This window comes from Conger conger, chromosome 1, assembly GCF_963514075.1.
Source record: "Conger conger chromosome 1, fConCon1.1, whole genome shotgun sequence".
Lineage (NCBI taxonomy): Eukaryota > Metazoa > Chordata > Actinopteri > Anguilliformes > Congridae > Conger > Conger conger.
Genome location: NC_083760.1, coordinates 16,540,708 through 16,560,896, shown reverse-complemented (window position 1 = coordinate 16,560,896; position 20,189 = coordinate 16,540,708). Strand labels below are relative to the sequence as shown.

Genomic DNA, 20,189 nt, shown 5'->3' with positions numbered 1-20,189 from the left:
GCTGTGGGTGATATCGCCGTGGACTCTTAGCGTGTTGCGCGTTGTGCAGATGGTGTGGCGTAGCTGTGGGGCGCTGGAGTGCGTGAGAATATTGAAAGAGGAGCATGCAGCTCTGCAGGGCAGCGCAGCTGTGCACCTCCGAGGCTGCAGCCCCGCAGTTCTGCACAATGGCAGGACGCAGCCAATCCGCTGCCTTCCTGTTCAGGCGCTGGAGGCATTTCCACCGCCGCCCGGGCCCACGTGCCCGCTCCCGTGACCGCTCGGGGGCGATGCCCGATTCTGTGTTTGTTTTCGTCTCATTCGCCGAGTCCTCCATGTTGTGTCAGCCGGACCCCGCGTGGCAGTTGGGTTGCCAGACCCCGTCTCCTTTGTGTTTGGTTTCTTTTACCCTTCACCCCATCACTCTCCTCACACTCTCTCCGTCTGTCTGAGCGTGTTTTCCTCCACTCCATCCTAGAATCCATTTCTCTTTCTCCCTCCCCCCCCCCCCATCCCTCCCTCCCTCACAGGGCTGTTTTCAGTCAGTGAGCTAATTCCACTTTCGAATCGGGTTTAAAAACGCATATACTTATTTTGAGATGATATGCATGTTTTTGTTGTCAGGAAAAGGAATTAGAAAATCACATGCTGGTATGTCTGACTTTGGTAATGCTATAATGAAGTCAACTCTTTGGCAACGCTTTTAGGCACACCCTGTTCATGGGCCTCACACTGAGACCACAGTTGGTCACAGTGAGAAGCTGATACACCTCTAGTTTCTATAGGCATTTTCATCCTGTCTGCAGCAATTAGAGCATTTACCGTTATTTATACGCTATTACAGATGGCTCTGTGCAGGGCCGTGCTCACGGCGTCTCCACAGATGTGCTTTTACTGCAGCCGTTCACGTGGAGTTCATTCACAGCTGTAGCTGACGCAGTTTAATTAGCCCCTTCCCTCCTGCTCTTTCACCTGGATCTCTGGCTCATCCTGGCACAGGGTCTTCCCCATTCAGGGCTTCTTTTGTTTTGTTTGTGTAAGCGGAAGTGCCCTCTGGCCGAGTCTTGGCTCGAGCCTGTCTGTGTCGCATGGCTGTGTGCCCCTGCAGGCTGAGGCTAGGCTAACGCCGGGCTACGTTTAAAACTTTTCACTGAAGACACGGTGACATAATTTGCAAGTCTGGGGTTCTGGCCATGCAGAGAGAGAGATGGGGGTTGGTGTAGCCCTCTGACGGGAGGCTGGGACCGTTTCGCGTATTGGGCAGGGTGGTTGGGTGCTTCCTGTGTGGTCAGTTTGGACGTTTGTATGAGATTCGACAGACCGGACTAACCTGGTCCCTTCTCTTTCCCTGTGTGTGTCTGTCTGTCTGTCTGTCTGTGTGTTTGTGTTTGTGTGTGTGTGTGTGTGTGTGTGTGTGTGTGGCAGGTGGGGAATCCTCGTGTGGAGCTGACCCTGTCGGAGCTTCAGGAGATGGCTACGAGGCAGCAGCAGCAGATAGAGAACCAGCAGCAGATGCTTGTCGCCAAGGTAGGCCACACAGATACACCCACCACCACCTCCACCACACAGCCTCTTCCAGACCCTCAAACAGATACACACACCCTCCACCTCCACCACACGGCCCCTATCAGACCCTCACACAGATACATACACCCACCACCTCCACCACACAGCCTCTTCCAGACCCTCAAACAGATACACACACCCTCCACCTCCACCACACGGCCCCTATCAGACCCTCACACAGATACATACACCCACCACCTCCACCACACGGCCCCTATCAGACCCTCACACAGATACACACCACCACCTCCACCACACGGCCTCTTCCAGACCCTCACACAGATACACCCACCACCTCCACCACACGGCCCCTATCAGACCCTCACACAGGGTACACAGATGCACACAGTACCGCTGACAGTGTGGAACACTGTGGTGATGCTCTGTGACAGGTTAAAGCAGTGAGCTCACTGTGCTCTTTGATAAGCACATCTGTCATCTGTGTTCTGGGAGATTCCACTTACGCCGGTGAGTCATTCGCGCTGGTAGTTTTGCGTTGCTGCGTTTTGGAATCGCAGCCCCGTTGGAAGAGCCTTGTTGGGTTGAGCGATATGGTCAGTGGTTGAGGTCATTGACTTTGGGTTCTGTTCTGGGAAACTGAGCTGAGCTCACACAACAGCAGGAAGGGACTCGCTGGCCACAGGAAGTGAGGTCAGGAGGGAACAGCAGCTGCTGCGGATGGGGGCGGGACGGTACTCTTCCACTACCAGCCAGTGATATCCTAAGAAAAAGTACTGTATCTACTCGTGTTGATCATTTGTGTACATGGAAACATTCAGGGATTCAAGTGAACGGAACTCAACTCGGTGATATTCAAAAACTATCATAGCTTCTAGCATATTCCACCTGTGGTTTGTTCAGCATCTTGGTTTCCCAGAAATTCAGAGCGCATCAAATGGATTAAGGTTCTGGCTTGGATTTTGTTGGCAGTTGAGCCCAGTTTCACTGGCAGAAGGTAATTTAATTTGTTTTACTGTGATCCGTGGAGGTGGTACAGTCCTTATTTAGAGTATGCATGTATTCTATCGTATATTATCTAATATATGCAACTGTTTTTTAATATAATGGTAGTCTGTTCCATAAGTACTGTTCTGCAGTGGGTGAGGTGTTTTTGTTGTCTGTTATATGTTTCCTATGTTGAAGAGTTCGTTAAAAATTTGATTGCAAAAAAAAATATATATATTAATAGTAGTCAACTTGAAGGAATGTGTTGGATGGAAGCTGTTGCTTCTGAGGCTAAACACAAAAAGCCTTGTGTTCGTACAAAGAGTCACTGTATTCCTGTTCCTTTACAAAGTAAAGAATTAAATAAATCTACCATTACACTGCTGACATTATAGCAGACCTCCAGGGTGAGGGTAGAGCTTTGAATTCTCCACTTCATCAGTGGAGAATTTTTCCCTGTACTCCTCATGTTGTGGTCTTGTCTGTTTTGCTGGCTGGACGCATGTGTGAGTGTGTATGTGCGTGTTTGTCTGTATGTGTGTGTGTGCTCATGCATGTGTGTGTGTGTGTGTGTATGAATATATATATGTGTGTGAGAGTGTGTGTGTATGTACGTGCTTGTCTGTGTACATGTGTGTGTGCTCATATGTGTGTGTGTGTGTGTGCTCATACGTGTGTATTTGTGTGTGTCTGCTCGTGCGTGCGTGTGTGTGTGTGCTCATACGTGTGTGTGTGTGTGTGCATGTGTGTGTATGTGCATGCCCACACACAGCCTCAGTGTAGAGCTGCTTTGTTCTCTCTCATTAAACAGGGATTCTGCCGAGTCAACACCCCAGGGCCAGGGCTCCCATGCGGCCTGCGCTTTGTGTTCGCTCGTTCTAGACCTGACGCTCACCTTAAAATCATTCATTCAGCAGATACCACATGAGCCTGTCAACCTGTAGGTATTTGTGTGGTGATTTACACCCTCTCCTGAGCCAGTAATCGGCCTACAGTGGACTTCAAATGTTTTTTTGCGTTTTAAATGCAAATCATCGATCATAAACCTCGCTCACGGCCGTTTTCACAGCTGCATATTAATATCTGTTAGTGTTAAAGTGGCTGAGAATATTGTTCCGGTAGTCTCCATATCTGTGATAGTGCAGAGAAAGGTGGTCTGCCCTTCTCTATTTTTCTTCATTCAGAAGACAGAGAGGGTAACAAATAAAGAAGGGATCACAGCTCAGAGGCTGCTGTGAAAAATATATATATATATATATTTTTGTTGCTCAAGATGTGCCCTTGAAAGAGTTAAAGACCGAAATTCTGTAAGCGGCAGACGGCAGACAGCCGCGTGTGGGAAAGAGTCAAAGCCCAAACATCGACCCACAGATATGGAATTTGAGCTGGATGGCATCTGAAGATAAGAGCGCTCAGAGCAGCTTTCACACATCGTGTGCGAAGCGCTCAGTCAGCCGGGGAGTATTGTGTTCGCCGTGTTATTATCCGCACAGAAAGGGGATCGCGTGTGTGGATCGCTCTCTCTGTCTGACCCCGGGTGAGACCGTGTAACACACACGCTCCGCTCCTGTCTGGCTCACAGCAGCCCGAGCTGTGGGTCTGTACTGATGAGCTCGACTCCACACGCGTATGTCTGTGGACCCGCCTGCCTTAGATACACTGCAAAAACAAGTATTTCAGTCTTATATTTAGACTTATTTCTGTAAGTTTATTTCTATTACTTCGTTGGTACAAAGAGATGAGACTGTTTGACTCATTTCATTATTTACCAATGGGGTAAGACATTTTCAAACAAGCTCATTTTTTCTACAAACGAGGTTGTAAATCTCATTACAGCACTTGTTAAGACAGGCTCTTTTTGCAGTGTGCGCAATACCATAGCACCCTGACTGCTCCGTGTCTACCTCTGGATTTACTTAGGCTGAATAACTGCGCTCAGACGTCTGCGTTAGTGCGCGTCTGCGTTGAGTCACTTAGCACGCCTCGACGTAGCGCAGTGCATCAGGGGTTCACGGGAGGTGAAGGCAGGGAGAACAGGGCGAACCTCTCCCTGTGTCTGCCCGCGATGTCTGTCTGAGTAAATGTCAGCGGCGAGGTTCTGAACGCGCCCCCCCCCCTCGTCCCCTCCAGGAGCAGCGTCTGCGCTATCTGAAGCAGCAGGAGCGGAGGCAGCAGCAGGCCGTTTGCGAGACCGAGAAACTGCAGAGGCTGAAGGAGCGCGTGGACAACCAGGAGGCCAAGCTCAAGAAGATCCGCGCCATGAGGGGCCAGGTGGACTACAGCAAGGTCATCAACGGAAACCTGTGTACGTACAGACGCCCTCGCACGTCTTAACATGGGCAGTGGTGGGAGAGGTGGGCTACAACAAGGTTATCAACGGCAAACTGTGTACGTACAGACGCCCTCGCACGTCTTAACATGGGCAGTGGTGGGAGAGGTGGGCCAGGATAGCCCAGGTATCGGTCACTCATTTGATTGCGGCGAGCAGAACGTTTTGATTTGGTTTGAACGTGTCACTGATTGACAACCTATTGTAGCTCCACCTGATATGGGGTTTCATGAGCTCCATTGCTCTCCCTTGGCTAGGTATACTGCATGGCCTGGAGACACATCCAAACAGTTCTTAGGGACTTAATAATCCTCATTCACACTCCATTCCAGTTGGTGGTCTACTAACTGCCATAAAACACTAAAATGAAGAACAACAACTCATCCACACCTGGGCCTTACTTATTTATTTTTATATTTTAGGCTTGTAGCAGATACTCTTATCCAGATCCACATCAGCTGCTTTACATACCTTATACATAGTACAATCCATTTTTGCAGTTGTATATTTGCTGAACCAGTTCACGTTAAGTACCTTGCTCAAGGGTACATCAACAGCACCCGACCTGGAAAAATCGAACCTGTGATCTTGCTGGTGTTCGTCTCCTTCAGTAGGCAATTGGGAAAAATTAGGGTTGTTTTTTTCATCCGGCTTCTTGGGTTGTTTTCGGACAGGCAACACAAGATCATCAGATCTGAATACAATGGCTCCTCTCTCTTGGGCCCAGTCAGTTGGTTGCTCATGGGTTTGTGGGTTTCTGATCTTGTGACTCAGTTAAAAGGTCCTGGGGGACTGGTCATGGAATTAAATGTTTTCAGACGCCCTTAAAGCTGTCCGTTCGTCTGCTGAGTAATTGGCTGAGGGTCACACGCGTTGGTGTTAAAATCTACTACCTTCAAAGAGTCAATAGAGGCACAGTAATCACCCTCAGACTTCTCATCAAAAATCTGATTAGCACATCCATGAATTATTCAAAAGCAATCATGTATTTACAAAATCAATACATTCTAATATACCCATAACACAGTGTGCAGGTCCACATAAAAGTGCATCTGTCTAGACATTTAATGAAATGGCCTTATTATGCATGAAAAATACTGGCACAAGATTATTCTAACACTCTAGAATTTGGAAAAGGTAGTGTGCTAAATGAATCTTTGATAAATTAAATCTTTTCATGGACTGATCTATGTCAGGTATTTTAAGTGAAAGCATCATTTTCAGGCATCATAGCAATAGACAAAAATGAATGCTAAATTCTAAACTAAATAGAATCACGGCCCTCGGTTGACATCATATGCTGGCTGCTCAGTATGTAAAAGTGAACATGTAGTCATGATTTCTGAAATCTGTGATTGCTGCTGGGATATTTGCGCTACGATCTTTGGTTGCGAGTGACGACTATGCTCACTGGTCACAAGGACACCAGGACCCTCCCCACCCCTCGCCCCCCTGGCTCTGAGAGAACACAAGGTCAGGATTAGCGGTCTGCTCCTGGCGGACACTAAGCCCTGGCTTTTATCCACATTATCCCCCACAGATAGGCCAAGGTCTCCTTTCCCCTGGCCCAGGGCGGAAGGGCAATCACCAGCACCCAGGCAGGCAGGAATGAGGGGTTAATCTGTGTCGCTGTCCCAGCTACACAAACACAGGGCAGTCCCTCGAACCCTAAACACCAGCATAGTGTTCGACCTCAAGACCTCCTAGAGCAGGGGTGGTCAACTGTGGTCCTGTGGAGTCACAGGGTCTGCTGGTTTTTGGTTTCACCTGAAATACAACAACCATTTAGAAACCAGGTGAGGTGAGTTAACTGTGTAAACAACTGCTTTAATTTAATTCAGTTAAGTGCCAGGTCAACAAGCAGACCCTGCGGCTCTCCAGGAGTTGGCCACCTTTGTGCTAAAGGAACCTATGGACCCTACGTGTTGACTCATCAAAGTCATTCAGTATTAAAGAACTAGTTGTAGAATCATGAAATGGACAAACTTTCTGTACGTGTCAAACTTCATACCCCGTTGCATGACCGTGTCCGTGTGAGCGCGTTGGGACTGTTGCGTGTGGAACGGAGCGTGTCGGCACTGTAGCGTGTTCATGCTCACGGGTTTTCCCGCCTGCCCCCCCCCCACCCTCAGCGGCGGAGATCGAGCACATCAACGGCATGTTCCAGGAGAAGCAGCAGGAGCTGCAGTCGGCAGTGCTGAAGGTGGACCAGCTGACCCAACAGCTGGAGGACCTGCGCAGGGGCAAACTCAACGGCCTGCAGACGCTGAGCGGTCAGGTGACCGGCACGGCTGCGCTGGAGCTGCGTAAACTCTACCAGGAGCTGCAGGTACGCCCCGCCGTCGCTGCGGCCTGGAGCAGGCAGAAGCCCCTGCTCTCTCACCGCGGAAAGGGCAGCACTGTAAAACAACACACGTCAGTCTGTCAGCAGTAAAGTTCAGTGACACTCCGAAATGTCCAGTGTTCAATCAACTCCAACACAGTTCATATGAGTCCAGTAGGGACAACATGTACACTGTAAGAGTTCATTTAACACTCAGCAGTTCAACAGAAGCCTTCAGGGGATTTCTGCACCTATGTCATAAAGATGGGTATAGGTTATTTTCTCCCATAACCCAAATGTGTTTGCCAGGGTATTCCTATTGTGGACATTCTGTGTGGATACCTGCCTGTCTCCTTGATGATGATACTCAGGGCATGTCTGGGTGCAGGGCTAGCAGAACCTGACCTCTCCCTCTGTCCCCCTCAGATCCGAAACAAGCTGAACCAGGAGCAGAACAGCAAGCTGCAGCAGCACAAGGACGTGCTCAACAAGCGCAACATGGAGGTGACGCTGATGGACAAGCGCATCGCCGAGCTGAGGGACCGCCTCTATAAGAAAAAAGCTGAGGCACGTCAAAAAGAGAACATCCCTGTAAGGCCAGGAGCGCACAGCACACACCCCCACACACAGCCCGCCAGCCTTACGCCCCTGTACGCCTTTACACACCGATACGGTGGGGACCAAACTTCTGAGGACACTACCTCTACTACTACTGAGCGTTTTCATTGTGTATCAACGCCTAATAGAGTTATTATACTCTGCTCATACTTCTTATTCAAGAATACATTCATCAAAGAGTGTGTCGGTCCAAAATTGTTGGTACTTGTTGGTAAAAATTGTTGGTGTCTGCCTTGGCTGACAGCTTGATTGCCGCCTTCACTCTGCTGCTTGGCATTGATTCTGCTAGCTTATGCAACACCTCATCTTCTATTTCATCCCAGCACTTTCGCAACACTTCCCACAGATATTCTGCTGATGTTATTTGATGTTTGGCCTTTTCCATCTTCAACTGCTCCCACAGATGTTGAACTGGGATCAGATCCAGTGACTGTGGTGGGGATAAGTGTTCTTGAATACGTATAATCAATGCGTTATAATTGCATTATGAACAATGGAAACAACCATGACTTGGAAGTGTCCTCAGACATGTGGTCCCCACTGTATGTGTACGGGGATTTGAGCTTTCTGCTTCTTTGGGAGTGGTGGCTTTCGTGGTGGAGGGTTGGGTGGATTCTGTGAGCTTTGCGTGAGGTGGCCCAACTTAACATGGGAGGGTTGGGTGGATTCTGTGACCTTGGTGGCCCAACTTAACATGGGAGGGTTGGGTGGATTCTGTGACCTCGGTGGCCCAACTTAACATGGGAGGGTTGGGTGGATTCTGTGACCTTGGTGGCCCAACTTAACATGGGAGGGTTGGGTGGATTCTGTGACCTCGGTGGCCCAACTTAACATGGGAGGGTTGGGTGGATTCCGTGACCTTGGTGGCCCAGTGAATGAGGTTTTCTGGAGAAACGGTGGCTCTTGGAAGCCTCATGTTTTTCTCGTGAGCGCTCGGTCTCTGACGCGCTGCTCAGGGCCGGCTGAATGGGAGGAAACGAGCGCTCGCGAGCGTTTTCCGGCCCCGCCCGCGCTCCTCCCGCGCTCTGAAAGAGACAGCTGGACGCCCGCGTCGGACGCTCACGTCCCCCCCCCGCTCCTCTCCCTGCCCAAGTGGGCCAGCTGTCAGGATGCTGCCGGCGCCGTTTTTTCATCCAGAAAAACGAGAGTGCGCCTTTTGAATATTTAACCGCCCTTGCGTGCAGCCGAGGGGAAGAGTTTGGTCTGACCTCGGTCCCGCTCTCCCTCTCTCCCCTCCCACAGCTGAACAGGATCAACGGGACGCCCTCCCCCCAGCCGCCCCCCGGGAGTTCGGGCCGAGTGGCCGCGGTGGGGCCCTACATCCAGGTGCCCGTTCCCGGCCGGCAGGAAGGGGGGTACATGGTGCCCCCCGAACCCCTCAAGCCACAGTCGCTGGGGGTGACGGCCGCCATCAACCACGCCCGCTCAAAATCAGGTGAGCCTCTCATCTCCTCTAACTTCAGCCGCTATCCTTATAATTTCCCTTTGTCTTCCCGCCAGTCTCTGGTCTGCCTATAGCTGCCTCCCTGTAATGCCTGTTCACCACTATACTCCAGGGCTCTGTGGGGATATATGGCGGTTGGACTTTAATTAGTATGCTAATTGCTGTTGTACATGTTAATAAGTAAAGATCCCAGCTGGGCCATTACATTAGCCTCAAGCAGTGATGTAATGGGCCTGGTTTATAGATATTGATCATGGTATTAGAACGGCAGGCAGGCATATCCGCCCACTATATTGCATTGATACCCTCGTTACCCGTTGTACAATTGTATGTTATCCATCCTTTCATCTTGCCCTTTAAAATGTATAACATGTGTAGATGTAGGTTTGGTAAATCAAAGCGTTTCAGTGTACAGAAGAAATGGGGCAGTTGAAAGCAGCTGTGTCAGGGTGCGTTGGGTCTTCTCTTTGCTGGAGCCAAAGAGCAGGCACCACGCAGTCCAGCCCCGTCCCAGTCGTTCGCTCCACCCGTTCCTCTCCTACCGCCGTTCTTAATCCTGTTGAATTGGTCTTTTGTTCTCAGTTTTTTTTCTTGCCGTTTCCTCCTCCGAACCTCTTATGATTTGTACTCTTTTGTCTTTTCCCTTGCTCTCCCATTTTTTTCCCTGCCCTTCATTGTTTGTCCTTCCTGTCGTGGGTCTGGTGTCCCTCTGGGCCGGCAGAGAGCGAGGGCCGCGGGGTCAGAAAGCCCTCCGGCCCCTGGAAGGTCTCAGACTTAGACATCATAGTGGATCCTCTGTTGCCGTCCTGCCCCGAGCCCGGGGCGCCCTCGGGGTCCGACGCTGTGTCCTGTGAGTCTGCAGGTGCAGCAGGAGGAGGGCTCTGAACCTTATCAATAGTAGTGCACACGTGTGGGTGCTCGCTGTACCCCCCTCTGTGGGCCCCCCTCCCCACGCATGTAGAGGCATGGCTCCTCCCCCCTCCCCAAGCCCTTTCACACACCTGGAATCACTGGCAGCTGGTGCTGGATGAGTGGAGATGTATCACCGCTCTGCCTGCAGAGAAAAAAAAACTGTTGGCTAATATGCATAAGACACCAGGCCTGAATACAGACGGCCATAAATTTGCTGTCTGAGTTGCTCACTCTCAGGTTTAGCATTCAGAAAACCAGCCAGCCACAGTCTGTGCTCTGTGGTTATGACTGCTTAATTCAGTATAATGGTTTCAGTGTAAATGGGAGTGTTTGAGAGGCTGGGCTCAGGCTAGGCTGATAACTGAAGCCCTTTGGTTTTTGGGTCAGAATGTGAAGGACAGATGAAGGTGGAAGAGCAGGAAATGATGAGGGAACCTGGTGCTATTTATTATTACAGTATGATTTAGATATGAGAGTCATGCTGAGGCATGATGTTTGGAAGTCGGTGAGGGTTGCCAGATGCACTGTGAAACCCCCCCTCTCTGAGGAAGTGTAACTGTATGGGCAGGACAGATAAGCACTCATCTCAGCTGAAGGTGACTTGCTCTTGAAATGGCAGTGATTGTTGGTGTGTGTTAAAGGCACTGGGCAGAAGACAGCTGTGGGAGCAGTGTCCTATTCCTGAAGTGTGTGTGTGTGTGTGTGTGTGTGTGTGTGTGCACGTGGGTGATGTGTGTGTGTGTGTGCATGCATGTGTGTTAATGCGTCCGTTCATGAATGCATGTGTGTGTTTGCTTGCTTGTGTATCATTAAGTGTTCTTCTCTACACTGATAAGGTTCACTGCACTCTCAGCCTCTGAATCTCTGATCTCAGCATCAGTCAAATTTACCTCAGTAAATTTGATTTAGATTGAACTTACATTTCATGTAGTGTAGCTCAGTTCATCAAACATTCTCATTAACACATAGCAGTGCTCCAGTAGTAGACTGTTACAGTAGTACTAGCCAATTCATCTTCATTTTAGTCTTAGTATGAACAAAAGCTAATATGAAAGCAGTGATTGCTGGTTTAGTCTAATAGGTTTCCTACAGTATATAGCAGAACAATCAGTAGTCATTTGGTTTACTGGTTACTTTAAAATACTACACATTTACAGTTATATTTGTAACATACATTACAATTGGAATAATTATAATAATAGACATTTTATTACATAACTTTTAGAATTATGCATTTTCTTTAGAATTTTCTTTGTAATGGATGGACTATTGGGTTGGTACAGCCCAAGGCGTTTTTCCAAAATACTCCTCTAATCATTGGGAAATGCTAACTATTGTAGGCACATTAGATGTTATGTGCACATAACTGCATAATCTCAGTCGCAGCTAATCAGTCATTGATTGGGACTGGACATTATCGAATGGTAACTGGGACCCAGCGATCCTGCTTTTGCATTTCTGGTGATTCATACTAATTAATGCTGCTGTGCATCCCTGGCATTTGAGACGGGTGTAAAATCGTGTGTCCTCGCCAAGCAGAAATGCCTGTTAAAGAGAGGTCTTTTAGCTCATGGGAGAAATCCAATTAGAGAAGGTTACAGTGAGGGGGGAGTGGAGAGATCCCCTCCCCCCTCTGGGTGCTTTGTTTTGGGCTAGCGCTCTGCTGTTGGTGTTGTGCTGCTCTCTCTTCCTTCCTCTGATTGTTTATAAGCCTCCTAAGCATCGCTGATCCTGCCCTGCACGGTCCTGTCCCACAGACTCGGGGGTGGGGGTGCGGGGGGGTTCAGTGAGACAGAAACGGGACAGTGGGCCCTCTGCCTCTAACGCTCCACTGCGATTGTCGATAATTGCTCTGTGCGCTTCTGTTAGCAGTGCTAACGGATGGCCCCAGCATCATGAAGCTGGACTTGTACAGTTCAGAAGAGCTAGCGTCTCTCAGTTCAGAAGAGCTAGCGTCTCTCAGCTCAGAAGAGCTAGCGTCTCTCAGCTCAGAAGAGCTAGCGTCTCTCAGCTCAGAAGAGCTAGCATCTCTCAGCTCAGAAGAGCTAGCATCTTTCAGCTCAGAAGAGCTAGCATCTCGCAGCTCAGAAGAGCTAGCATCTCTCAGCTCAGAAGAGCTAGCGTCTCTAAGCTCAGAAGAGCTAGCATCTCTCAGATCAGAAGAGCTAGCATCTCTCACTGCATTATCTGCTCCGCCGCCTGGCTTGTCAGCAGCTATCTGAACAAAAAGCACTTCACGGCTATTTTTCGGCGCAAGCCCATTTTTCGCACCTAGCTCATCATCACGCACGTGTGGCACACTCCCTCCATTTCGTCCTTTCCCCTCTGCAGACAGAGGGCTGATGGGAGCAGGGCGCACTCGGGGCTGACGGGGGTGGTTTTTCGGTGCGGTGCTGAGCAGGGGGAGCGGTGATGTAATGCCCTGAAGCACTGAGCGTGCAGTGATCAGCTCCAGTGAGGCGTGAGGGGCATCGCTCAGACGAGCCCTCGTCACCGGCCGTCACCGCGGGGGAAGGGGAGCCTCACTTTAGGCTGGGATAGAGCCAAAATGGAGGACATTTCTTAAATGCTGGCAAATGAGTAGAGAGAGAGAGAGATCGAGAGAGAGAAGTGATGGACTCTATTTTGCAGTGTAAGGGCAATCGCTAGTCTTTTTAGTGCTTTCTCTCTCTGTAAAAATGTGTTTATGGCTTCAAAGTCCAGAAGTGCAGGCGCTGTAAACGGAACTCCGTAAGACAGCAGGCGCTGAGGTTGCAATTTTATTATTTTTTTTCATTAAATTTTATTTTATTTTCAGCGCAATCACGATCAATCACTTACCTCAAACGCTGCAGAGCTGCAGTCCTGATTGTCTCACTAATGAAAGCGCTCGCCCCGACGGTGGGTTCTGTGGTGAGAGCCGTGTCTTTCTCTCCCCCCCGGCTCACTCCTTCCCTCTGCTTCTCTCCCCCGCCCCCCCCCCTCAGCCAACGATGCCAACTGGCCCACGCTCAGCAAGGCCACGCCCCCGCTCAAGCCTGCGGACTGGAAGGACTCCGGCACCGACGCAGGGGGAAGGCTGGCACCCCCGGGCACCCCCCCGGCTGTACGCACAGACATGGTGAGCCCACAGCCGCCCGATCCTCCTCCTCCTGACTGTCCCTGTTCCTCCATTTTCCTCGCTCCTCGTCTCCTCCTCTTCCTTCAAATCCTGAATTCATTCAACTAGAAGAATGCAAACAAAGTTATTTTTGAACGGTTCTATTTTGTTTGCCCAGGACATTTAATTATTTGGATGCATGAACCAAATCAGGAAAGCGATTTAGCACAACATTATCCGTTTTGTTTTTTAACGATTACAGTCATTGACTTGCTTCTCTTGGCATATTGACATTTGGCAGCCATTTATTTTACTGTGCAGTACCTGTTGGCTAATGTTAGCTCACGGCTTTAATGGTGAGCAGGTAAAGTTTGATAATGTTCCAAAATGTTAGGTAACAGCAAAGTATTTTAGTCTTGTATATAGACTTGTTAAGACAAACCGTGTAATGCAGGTATGCTGCAGGTTTCTCAGTGTACGGTCTGTGCCTTCGCAGGGACTGGACGGCAGTAAACTGGCAGGCTCAGTCCCCGCTCTCTCCAGGCCCCACCCCCCCAGCTACGGCACCTACCCCAGCTCGGGGCTGCTGTCCTCAGCCGGCTCCACCAGCTCTCTGGACCGCCGTAAGGACAGCCTGCCCCGGTCCACCTGGCACCGGGCCCCGGCCCTGCCCGGGTCGTCCTCCCAGCTGATCCAGCAGCGCATCTCTGTCCCGCCCAGCCCCACCTTCCAGGCCGGGGAGAGAACGGACCCCCCGCTGGCCGTGGCCGTGCGGCCCTACATCGCCGATAAGGGCTCCCGCCCGCAGTCCCCCAGGAAGGGGCCCCCCACCATGAACTCCAGCTCCATCTACCACATGTACCTTCAGCAGGGCGCGCCCAAAAACTACCCCAACAGCAAGCCTGCCGTCAAAGCAGGTAACTGCAGCACATCAGCACTTCAGCACGGACAAACCAGGGAGTGAGGGTGATGATGAATAAACAAGTGAACTGCATATCCCCAAATAATACCCCCTGATAATCAAATTAGATGCTGGACAGTCAGGTCAGACAGTACATAGTGGGGAGGGTGACATGTATTGTCTGAGATACTGTAGTGTCTAGCGATTCTAGCTTCTTGGTGTGTGGCTAACCATATTCTCTGTCATTCTGTGCTCTGCAGTCTATGGGAAGCCCATCCTGCCCTCCAGCTCCAACTCCCCCTCTCCCCTGCCCTTCCTGCACGGACCCGCAGCCCCCGCGCTCCAGGTTTCAGGCGAAGACACGATGGACCGGGCGGGAGACCCCGACAGCAGCCCCCCGGGGCCCAAGGAGGCCCCGCCCAGCGTGGAGAACATCCCGCGGCCGCTGAGCCCCACCAAGCTGACGCCCATGGCGCACTCGCCCCTGCGCTACCAGAGCGACATCGACCTGGAGATCCTGCGCAAGAAGCTGGCCAACGCGCCGCGGCCCCTGAAGAAGCGCAGCTCCATCACGGAGCCCGAGGGCCCCAGCGGACCCAACATCCAGAAGCTGCTGTACCAGCGCTTCAACACCCTGGCGGGGGGCATGGAGGGCGGGGGTGGGACGCCCTTCTACCAGCCCAACAACCCCCCCGACTACGTCCTGGCCGACCTGGACAACGGCAACGCCGCCAACGCCAACCTGCCGGAGCTGCCCCCCTACACCGCGCCCCCGGCCGAGCTCCCCGAAACCAACCCCCTCCCCGCCCCCGCCCCGTCCTCCGATGCCAATGACAACCAGCTGCCCCTGCCGCCCACTGAGGACCTGACCCCCGGGCCCACGGACACTACGGAGGATGCCAACAACAACCTCCCGGCCGGGCCCACGGAGACCCTGCCCAGCCCAGTCCCAGAGGGCAGCTCTCCCGAGGAGGTGGGGACTGAACCAGCCACAACCACCCAGCCAATGGTGAGTCTGCTACTCCCCACCACGAGCGACATGCCTGTAGTCCTGAGCTCAGCAATATACCTGGACAAGGAAGCAATTCGAATTTAAATTAGTCGTTTAAAACACCGATAAAAATAATTGAAGTAACGGATTTAAATTCAGCTGACAGGGCTCTACACTAGCATTTTTCCTAGACCCACACCTGCTTCTGATTTGAAAACTTTAGAAGTGCACTAATGCATCCCAATTGGTACTCTAGACGTGCTCCTAAAATGGGAGCACTGTAGAGCCCCAGCTTGGCTTGGTCCGCACTGAAGAGAAAGTGATTGTTATTTACGGTCAGTACCTAATGCGTGCTCTCAGTAGGGTTCACTTGCTCTGTGAGGTTAATTTACAGACTGCAGGAGGGAGCTGTTTAAGTGTGTGTAGTGCTGTTTCAGATCTGACTGATCTCCCCTGCCCCCCTCTACGCAGGTCAAACGCACCAACCTGAAGAAGCCGGAATCAGAGCGGACGGGCCACGGGCTCCGGGTGAAGTTCAACCCTCTGGCGCTGCTGCTGGACGCCTCCCTGGAGGGAGAGTTCGACCTGGTGCAGAGGATCATTTACGAGGTACTGAGCCTTAGTCATCCATAGTCAAGTTGGACATCTTAGTCATCCTCAGCTGTGTCAGACATCCCAGTCATCTTCAGCCATATCGGAGATCCCAGTCATCCTCAGGCTTGTCAGGTGTCAGACATCTTAGTCATCCTCAGCTGTGTCAGACAATCCCGGTCATCTTCAGCCATATCAGACATACCAGTCATCCTCAGGCTTGTCAGGTGTCAGACATCTTAGTCATCCTCAGTCGTGTCAGACATCTTAACCATCCGCAGGCATGTCAGACATCTTTGTCATCATCACCCATGTAGGACATCTCACTCAACCTCCGCAGCCGTGTCAGACATCTCTCTTATTCCCCGTTATTTCACTGTGCCCTTCCCAGGTGGAGAACCCCAGTAAGCCCAACGACGAGGGCATCACGCCCCTGCACAACGCCGTCTGCGCCGGACACCACCACATCGTCAAGTTCCTGCTGGACTTCGGGGTCAACGTCAATGCTGCCGACAGTGATGGCTGGTAAGGCTGAGCCTCGCGTGCTTCTGAGCAGGGAGCTGAGCCTCAGTGTTACTGCAGAAGCAGCCATTTCATGATAATCATGGAGTCCTCTCCATATTTAGGAATGCCTATCATTCTATGATTCTGGGGGGTACAGTGTAAGCAGGTATTTGCATCAACCCTGTACTCCACAGGACCTGGAGTTGAGTAGATCTGAGCATAGATTAAAACTCTCACTCTCACTCTCATAACTCATTCTTCGTTTAAACGGCTTATATTGCCTTGTTCAGTAAGAGATCTGTCAAAAACTTTTGTAGTGTGTAAGCAAACTCATTTTTAGGGTGAGAATGAAAGGAAAAGTAGGGACTATGTGTGTGGTATGTTAATAGCATCTGCTGACTGTGTTCGCTGTGTCGTGCCCAGGACGCCCCTGCACTGTGCCGCGTCCTGTAACAGCGTGCACCTGTGCAAGCTGCTGGTGGAGTCAGGAGCCGCCATCTTCGCCACCACCATCAGCGACGTGGAGACGGCCGCCGACAAGTGCGAGGAGATGGAGGAGGGCTACATCCAGTGCTCACAGTTCCTCTACGGTGAGTGGCCGGCCTGAGGGTGGGGTGAGGAAGAGGGTGGTGCATAGGGCATGGGGCAGCCCTAGTGGCCAAGTTGCTTGACTGGGACTCAGAAGGCTGGTGGTTCAAACCCAGTGTAACCATAATAATCCAAGCAGCTGTGAGCCCTTGAGCAAGGCCCTTAACCCCGCATTGCTCCAGGGGGGATTTCTCCTGCTTCGTAAAATCAACTAAGTAACTTTGGATAAATATCCGTAATGTAATGTAATGCATAGGAGCTGTCTCTAATGCCCCCCTCTCCCCTCCTCTCTCCAGGTGTGCAGGAGAAGCTGGGGGTGATGAACAAGGGCGGCGTGTTCGGCCTGTGGGACTACGAGGCCCAGGGCTCAGACGAGCTGTCCTTCAAAGAGGGTGACGCCATCACCATCCTGCGCAGGAAGGACGACAGCGAGACGGAGTGGTGGTGGGCTCGGCTCAACGACAAGGAGGGCTACGTCCCGCGGAACCTGCTGGGGGTGAGTACCGGCGCCCCCTGTGGAGGAGAGCTGCTACTGCCGCTCCTCAGGCCACATTTACAGCAGATGTAAAGTATGTCAACTGCTGGGGGATTGTGCAAACTGATTAACCTTCCTTGGTCAGAAGGAATAGGCCAGGAGTGGCCAACCCTGGTCTTACTTGGCACTTCATTCATCAATTAAAGCAGCTTACACGGTTAACTCACCTCACCTGGTTTCTTAAGTTTAAAGTGATTGTTGTTTGTATGGTGAAATCAAAAGACAGTGCACTCTGCAGCTACCCAGGACCCGGGTTGGCCTCCTGTGGAATAGGGGGATGATCTGGTCTACCAAGCTGCTCCAAAAGTCGGGAGCACACCACTCTACATACGAACTGGCAATCACTTTATTTTAAATATACCCAGGGAATTCTGGGAAATGTAGTCATTCATAATAATAGGGAGTTTTTCGTACAGCCAGGGGTGCGATCAGTTCATCTTTAGAGTGCTGAAACCATCCCCTCTGATTGCTTGACATGCAGCTGCAGAAGTAGCGATTGCTGTGACAGACTGTCATTCACACTTCACGCATCACAAGTACTTGAACACAAATCTGTTGCCCAATGACCTTCACACACTGCACATAGTGTTTTAGAAAGCAAAGTAGTTAATAGTTACTTTAACACGGCACTTCTATAGCCTGGAAAGCCAGCTCCCCCTGCTGTTGAACAGAAGCTGGTGCAGCGAGTAATTCAAGCTAACGGTTTACTGTGTGTCTTCTGTCCCTGCAGCTGTACCCCCGGATAAAGCCGCGACAGCGCTCCCTGGCGTAGATGCGCAGTGAGGGCATCAACCCGTTCTTTGGGATGTAAAACTGGACCCGCGGACAACGACTGGATCATGGAACCGCCCCTCCCCGTGTCGCTGCCACTCCCTGGCAGGGGAGACGGGGTTCTGGGGGCGGCAGTGTGGGTTTTATGGACTGGCAGACCAGGCCCACACAGCGAGCTGGACTCAGGCACTCAGCCTCTCCCGTCTGGTTCAACTCATACCCGTTTAATTTTCATTTCATCTCAAGGCTGAAGCCCACTCATAACGGAAGAGTCCGTCATTACTCACACATTATTTTTTGTTTCTTTTTTTAAACACTGCCCATTGACATTTAAGGAACGTGGTTCTTTCCACGTCGTGTTTGTTTCCTCTCCCTTGTGTCAGAGGGGACGTGAATGTGTTCAGTGAAGCCAAGAGGAAGTGTTGCGCTCTGATTGGGCGGAGAACATGGGTTAGGAGGAAGTGATGTGCTCTGATTGGGCAGAGAGCAGGGGTTGGGAGGAAGTGATGCGCTCTGATTGGGCGGAGAGCAGGGGTTGGGAGGAAGTGATGCGCTCTGATTGGGCGGAGAACAGGGGTTAGGAGGAAGTGATGCGCTCTGATTGGGCGGAGAGTAGGGGTTGGGAGGAAGTGATGCGCTCTGATTGGGCAGAGAGCAGGGGTTGGGAGGAAGTGATGCGCTCTGATTGGGCGGAGAGCAGGGGTTGAGAGGAAGTGATGCTCTCTGAACGGGCGGAGAGCTGGGGTTGAGAGGAAGTGATGCGCTCTGAACGGGCGGAGAACAGCTCTTGCCGTTGTCGAGTGATGAAGGAAACCCCATAGAGACTTGTCTCCTTCCGGAGAGAAGGACCGGAGAATGCACTGCAAAAACCAAAATGTATCAATTTTGTCAATCTCAACAAGTACTGTGTGTCTTTTATTTATTTTAAACTTAAAATTGTATTTCTGTTATTTCTTTGCTAAATAAGGCAAAATTATTGCCATTGAGGTGTGAAAATCTCACTTAACAAGCAAACAGTAACTTAAAGCAAGCAAATATTTTCTACCCAAGAGAAGATTTTTTAAAAGTCTCATTACAGGACCAAAGCACTTGTTGAGACAGACTCTTTTTGCAGTGTGGGAGGCTGAGCCATGCAGAGATTAGGACGTGTAGTGCAGTTTTAGAGAAGTGCAGTGTAAGTGTTTATTGATTGGAATGACGCGGAGTCCTGGAGGAGGACCAGAAGATGGAGGGTGCTGAGGATGTAGGTCTGGAGTGTGCCAGGGGGACGGTCCGTTCCTCACGAGGCCACAGACAGGGGAGTGCTGCAGTCTAACTACCGAGCACTTTCAAAAACCGCTACGTGTAAATCGCTTTTCCTTGAAAGCAAACACTTTCAAGGAGACTGTCCATAAAAGCCTATATTCACGCATTGTTTTACATTTAGGCAGGGATTTGTACGTTGCATAACATCAATTTGCCTTTTTCCCAATATTTTAAGAGTTGTGTAATTTTTACCCATACCAAGCCAATGCTGTACAGAGCTTGACCGCTGAATATACCTGTAAATACTGTGGTGGGAAGAACAAGTGAAGGGATGATTGACTTTCTGCTGTTCGGAGCATAACTGCGATGCAGGTGCTGTATGGCCTACAGACACACCACTCACGCAACACGTTATGTAAATGTGCACAATAAAACTATGCCCCGGTATGAGAACTGTCTTTTTTTCCCATGCATATCAAACTGGTGAGTGTGTGCGTTTGACTGGTTTCGGTTCTATTTTACAGTGAGTGCATTCATGGTAAACCAAAGAAGTTACACTACACACAGCAAAAAAATAAAAAAATAAAAAATAAACGGAAGTGCCAGTCTTAAGTTTTGTAGTCCTATATTTACTTTTAAAATAGTATTTATATTACTTTTCTGTTAAATAAACAGAAGACAAAAAGATTGCCAGTGAGGTGAGGAATTCACAATTTTAATTTCACAATTTGAGAATGGGTTGACGATTTTATTACAAAACACAAAACCTAACTTAAAACAAACTAGTATTTTATACTTGAGAAAAGAACGATTTTACGCCTCATTACAGGACTAATACACATGAGACAGCCTTTTTGCAGTGCCAGCA

The 20,189-nt window shown here is 50.4% G+C and overlaps 1 protein-coding gene across 15 annotated transcripts in view; it reads left to right on the top strand.

Annotated features, from left to right (window-relative positions):
* Nucleotides 1-19,768, top strand: part of ppp1r13ba (protein phosphatase 1, regulatory subunit 13Ba) — a 65,259-nt gene extending 45,491 nt beyond the window's left edge. For 13 of the 15 annotated variants that reach the window (XM_061231960.1, XM_061231941.1, XM_061231922.1 and 10 more), the window contains 13 exons: nucleotides 1,405-1,506; nucleotides 4,621-4,795; nucleotides 6,952-7,148; nucleotides 7,569-7,733; nucleotides 9,003-9,195; nucleotides 13,083-13,216; nucleotides 13,692-14,112; nucleotides 14,357-15,105; nucleotides 15,559-15,696; nucleotides 16,070-16,203; nucleotides 16,606-16,772; nucleotides 17,067-17,266; nucleotides 18,036-19,768. In XM_061231960.1, coding sequence (XP_061087944.1) covers nucleotides 1,405-1,506; nucleotides 4,621-4,795; nucleotides 6,952-7,148; nucleotides 7,569-7,733; nucleotides 9,003-9,195; nucleotides 13,083-13,216; nucleotides 13,692-14,112; nucleotides 14,357-15,105; nucleotides 15,559-15,696; nucleotides 16,070-16,203; nucleotides 16,606-16,772; nucleotides 17,067-17,266; nucleotides 18,036-18,077 — 2,817 coding nt within the window. In that variant the 3' untranslated portion in view covers nucleotides 18,078-19,768. Of the gene's footprint in view, nucleotides 1-1,404; nucleotides 1,507-4,620; nucleotides 4,796-6,951; nucleotides 7,149-7,568; nucleotides 7,734-9,002; nucleotides 9,196-9,925; nucleotides 10,038-11,088; nucleotides 11,115-13,082; nucleotides 13,217-13,691; nucleotides 14,113-14,356; nucleotides 15,106-15,558; nucleotides 15,697-16,069; nucleotides 16,204-16,605; nucleotides 16,773-17,066; nucleotides 17,267-18,035 lie in introns of all 15 variants that reach the window. The other 2 variants (XM_061232014.1, XM_061231894.1) reach the window with 2 other exon arrangements.
* The last annotated feature ends 421 nt before the right edge of the window (nucleotides 19,769-20,189 follow it).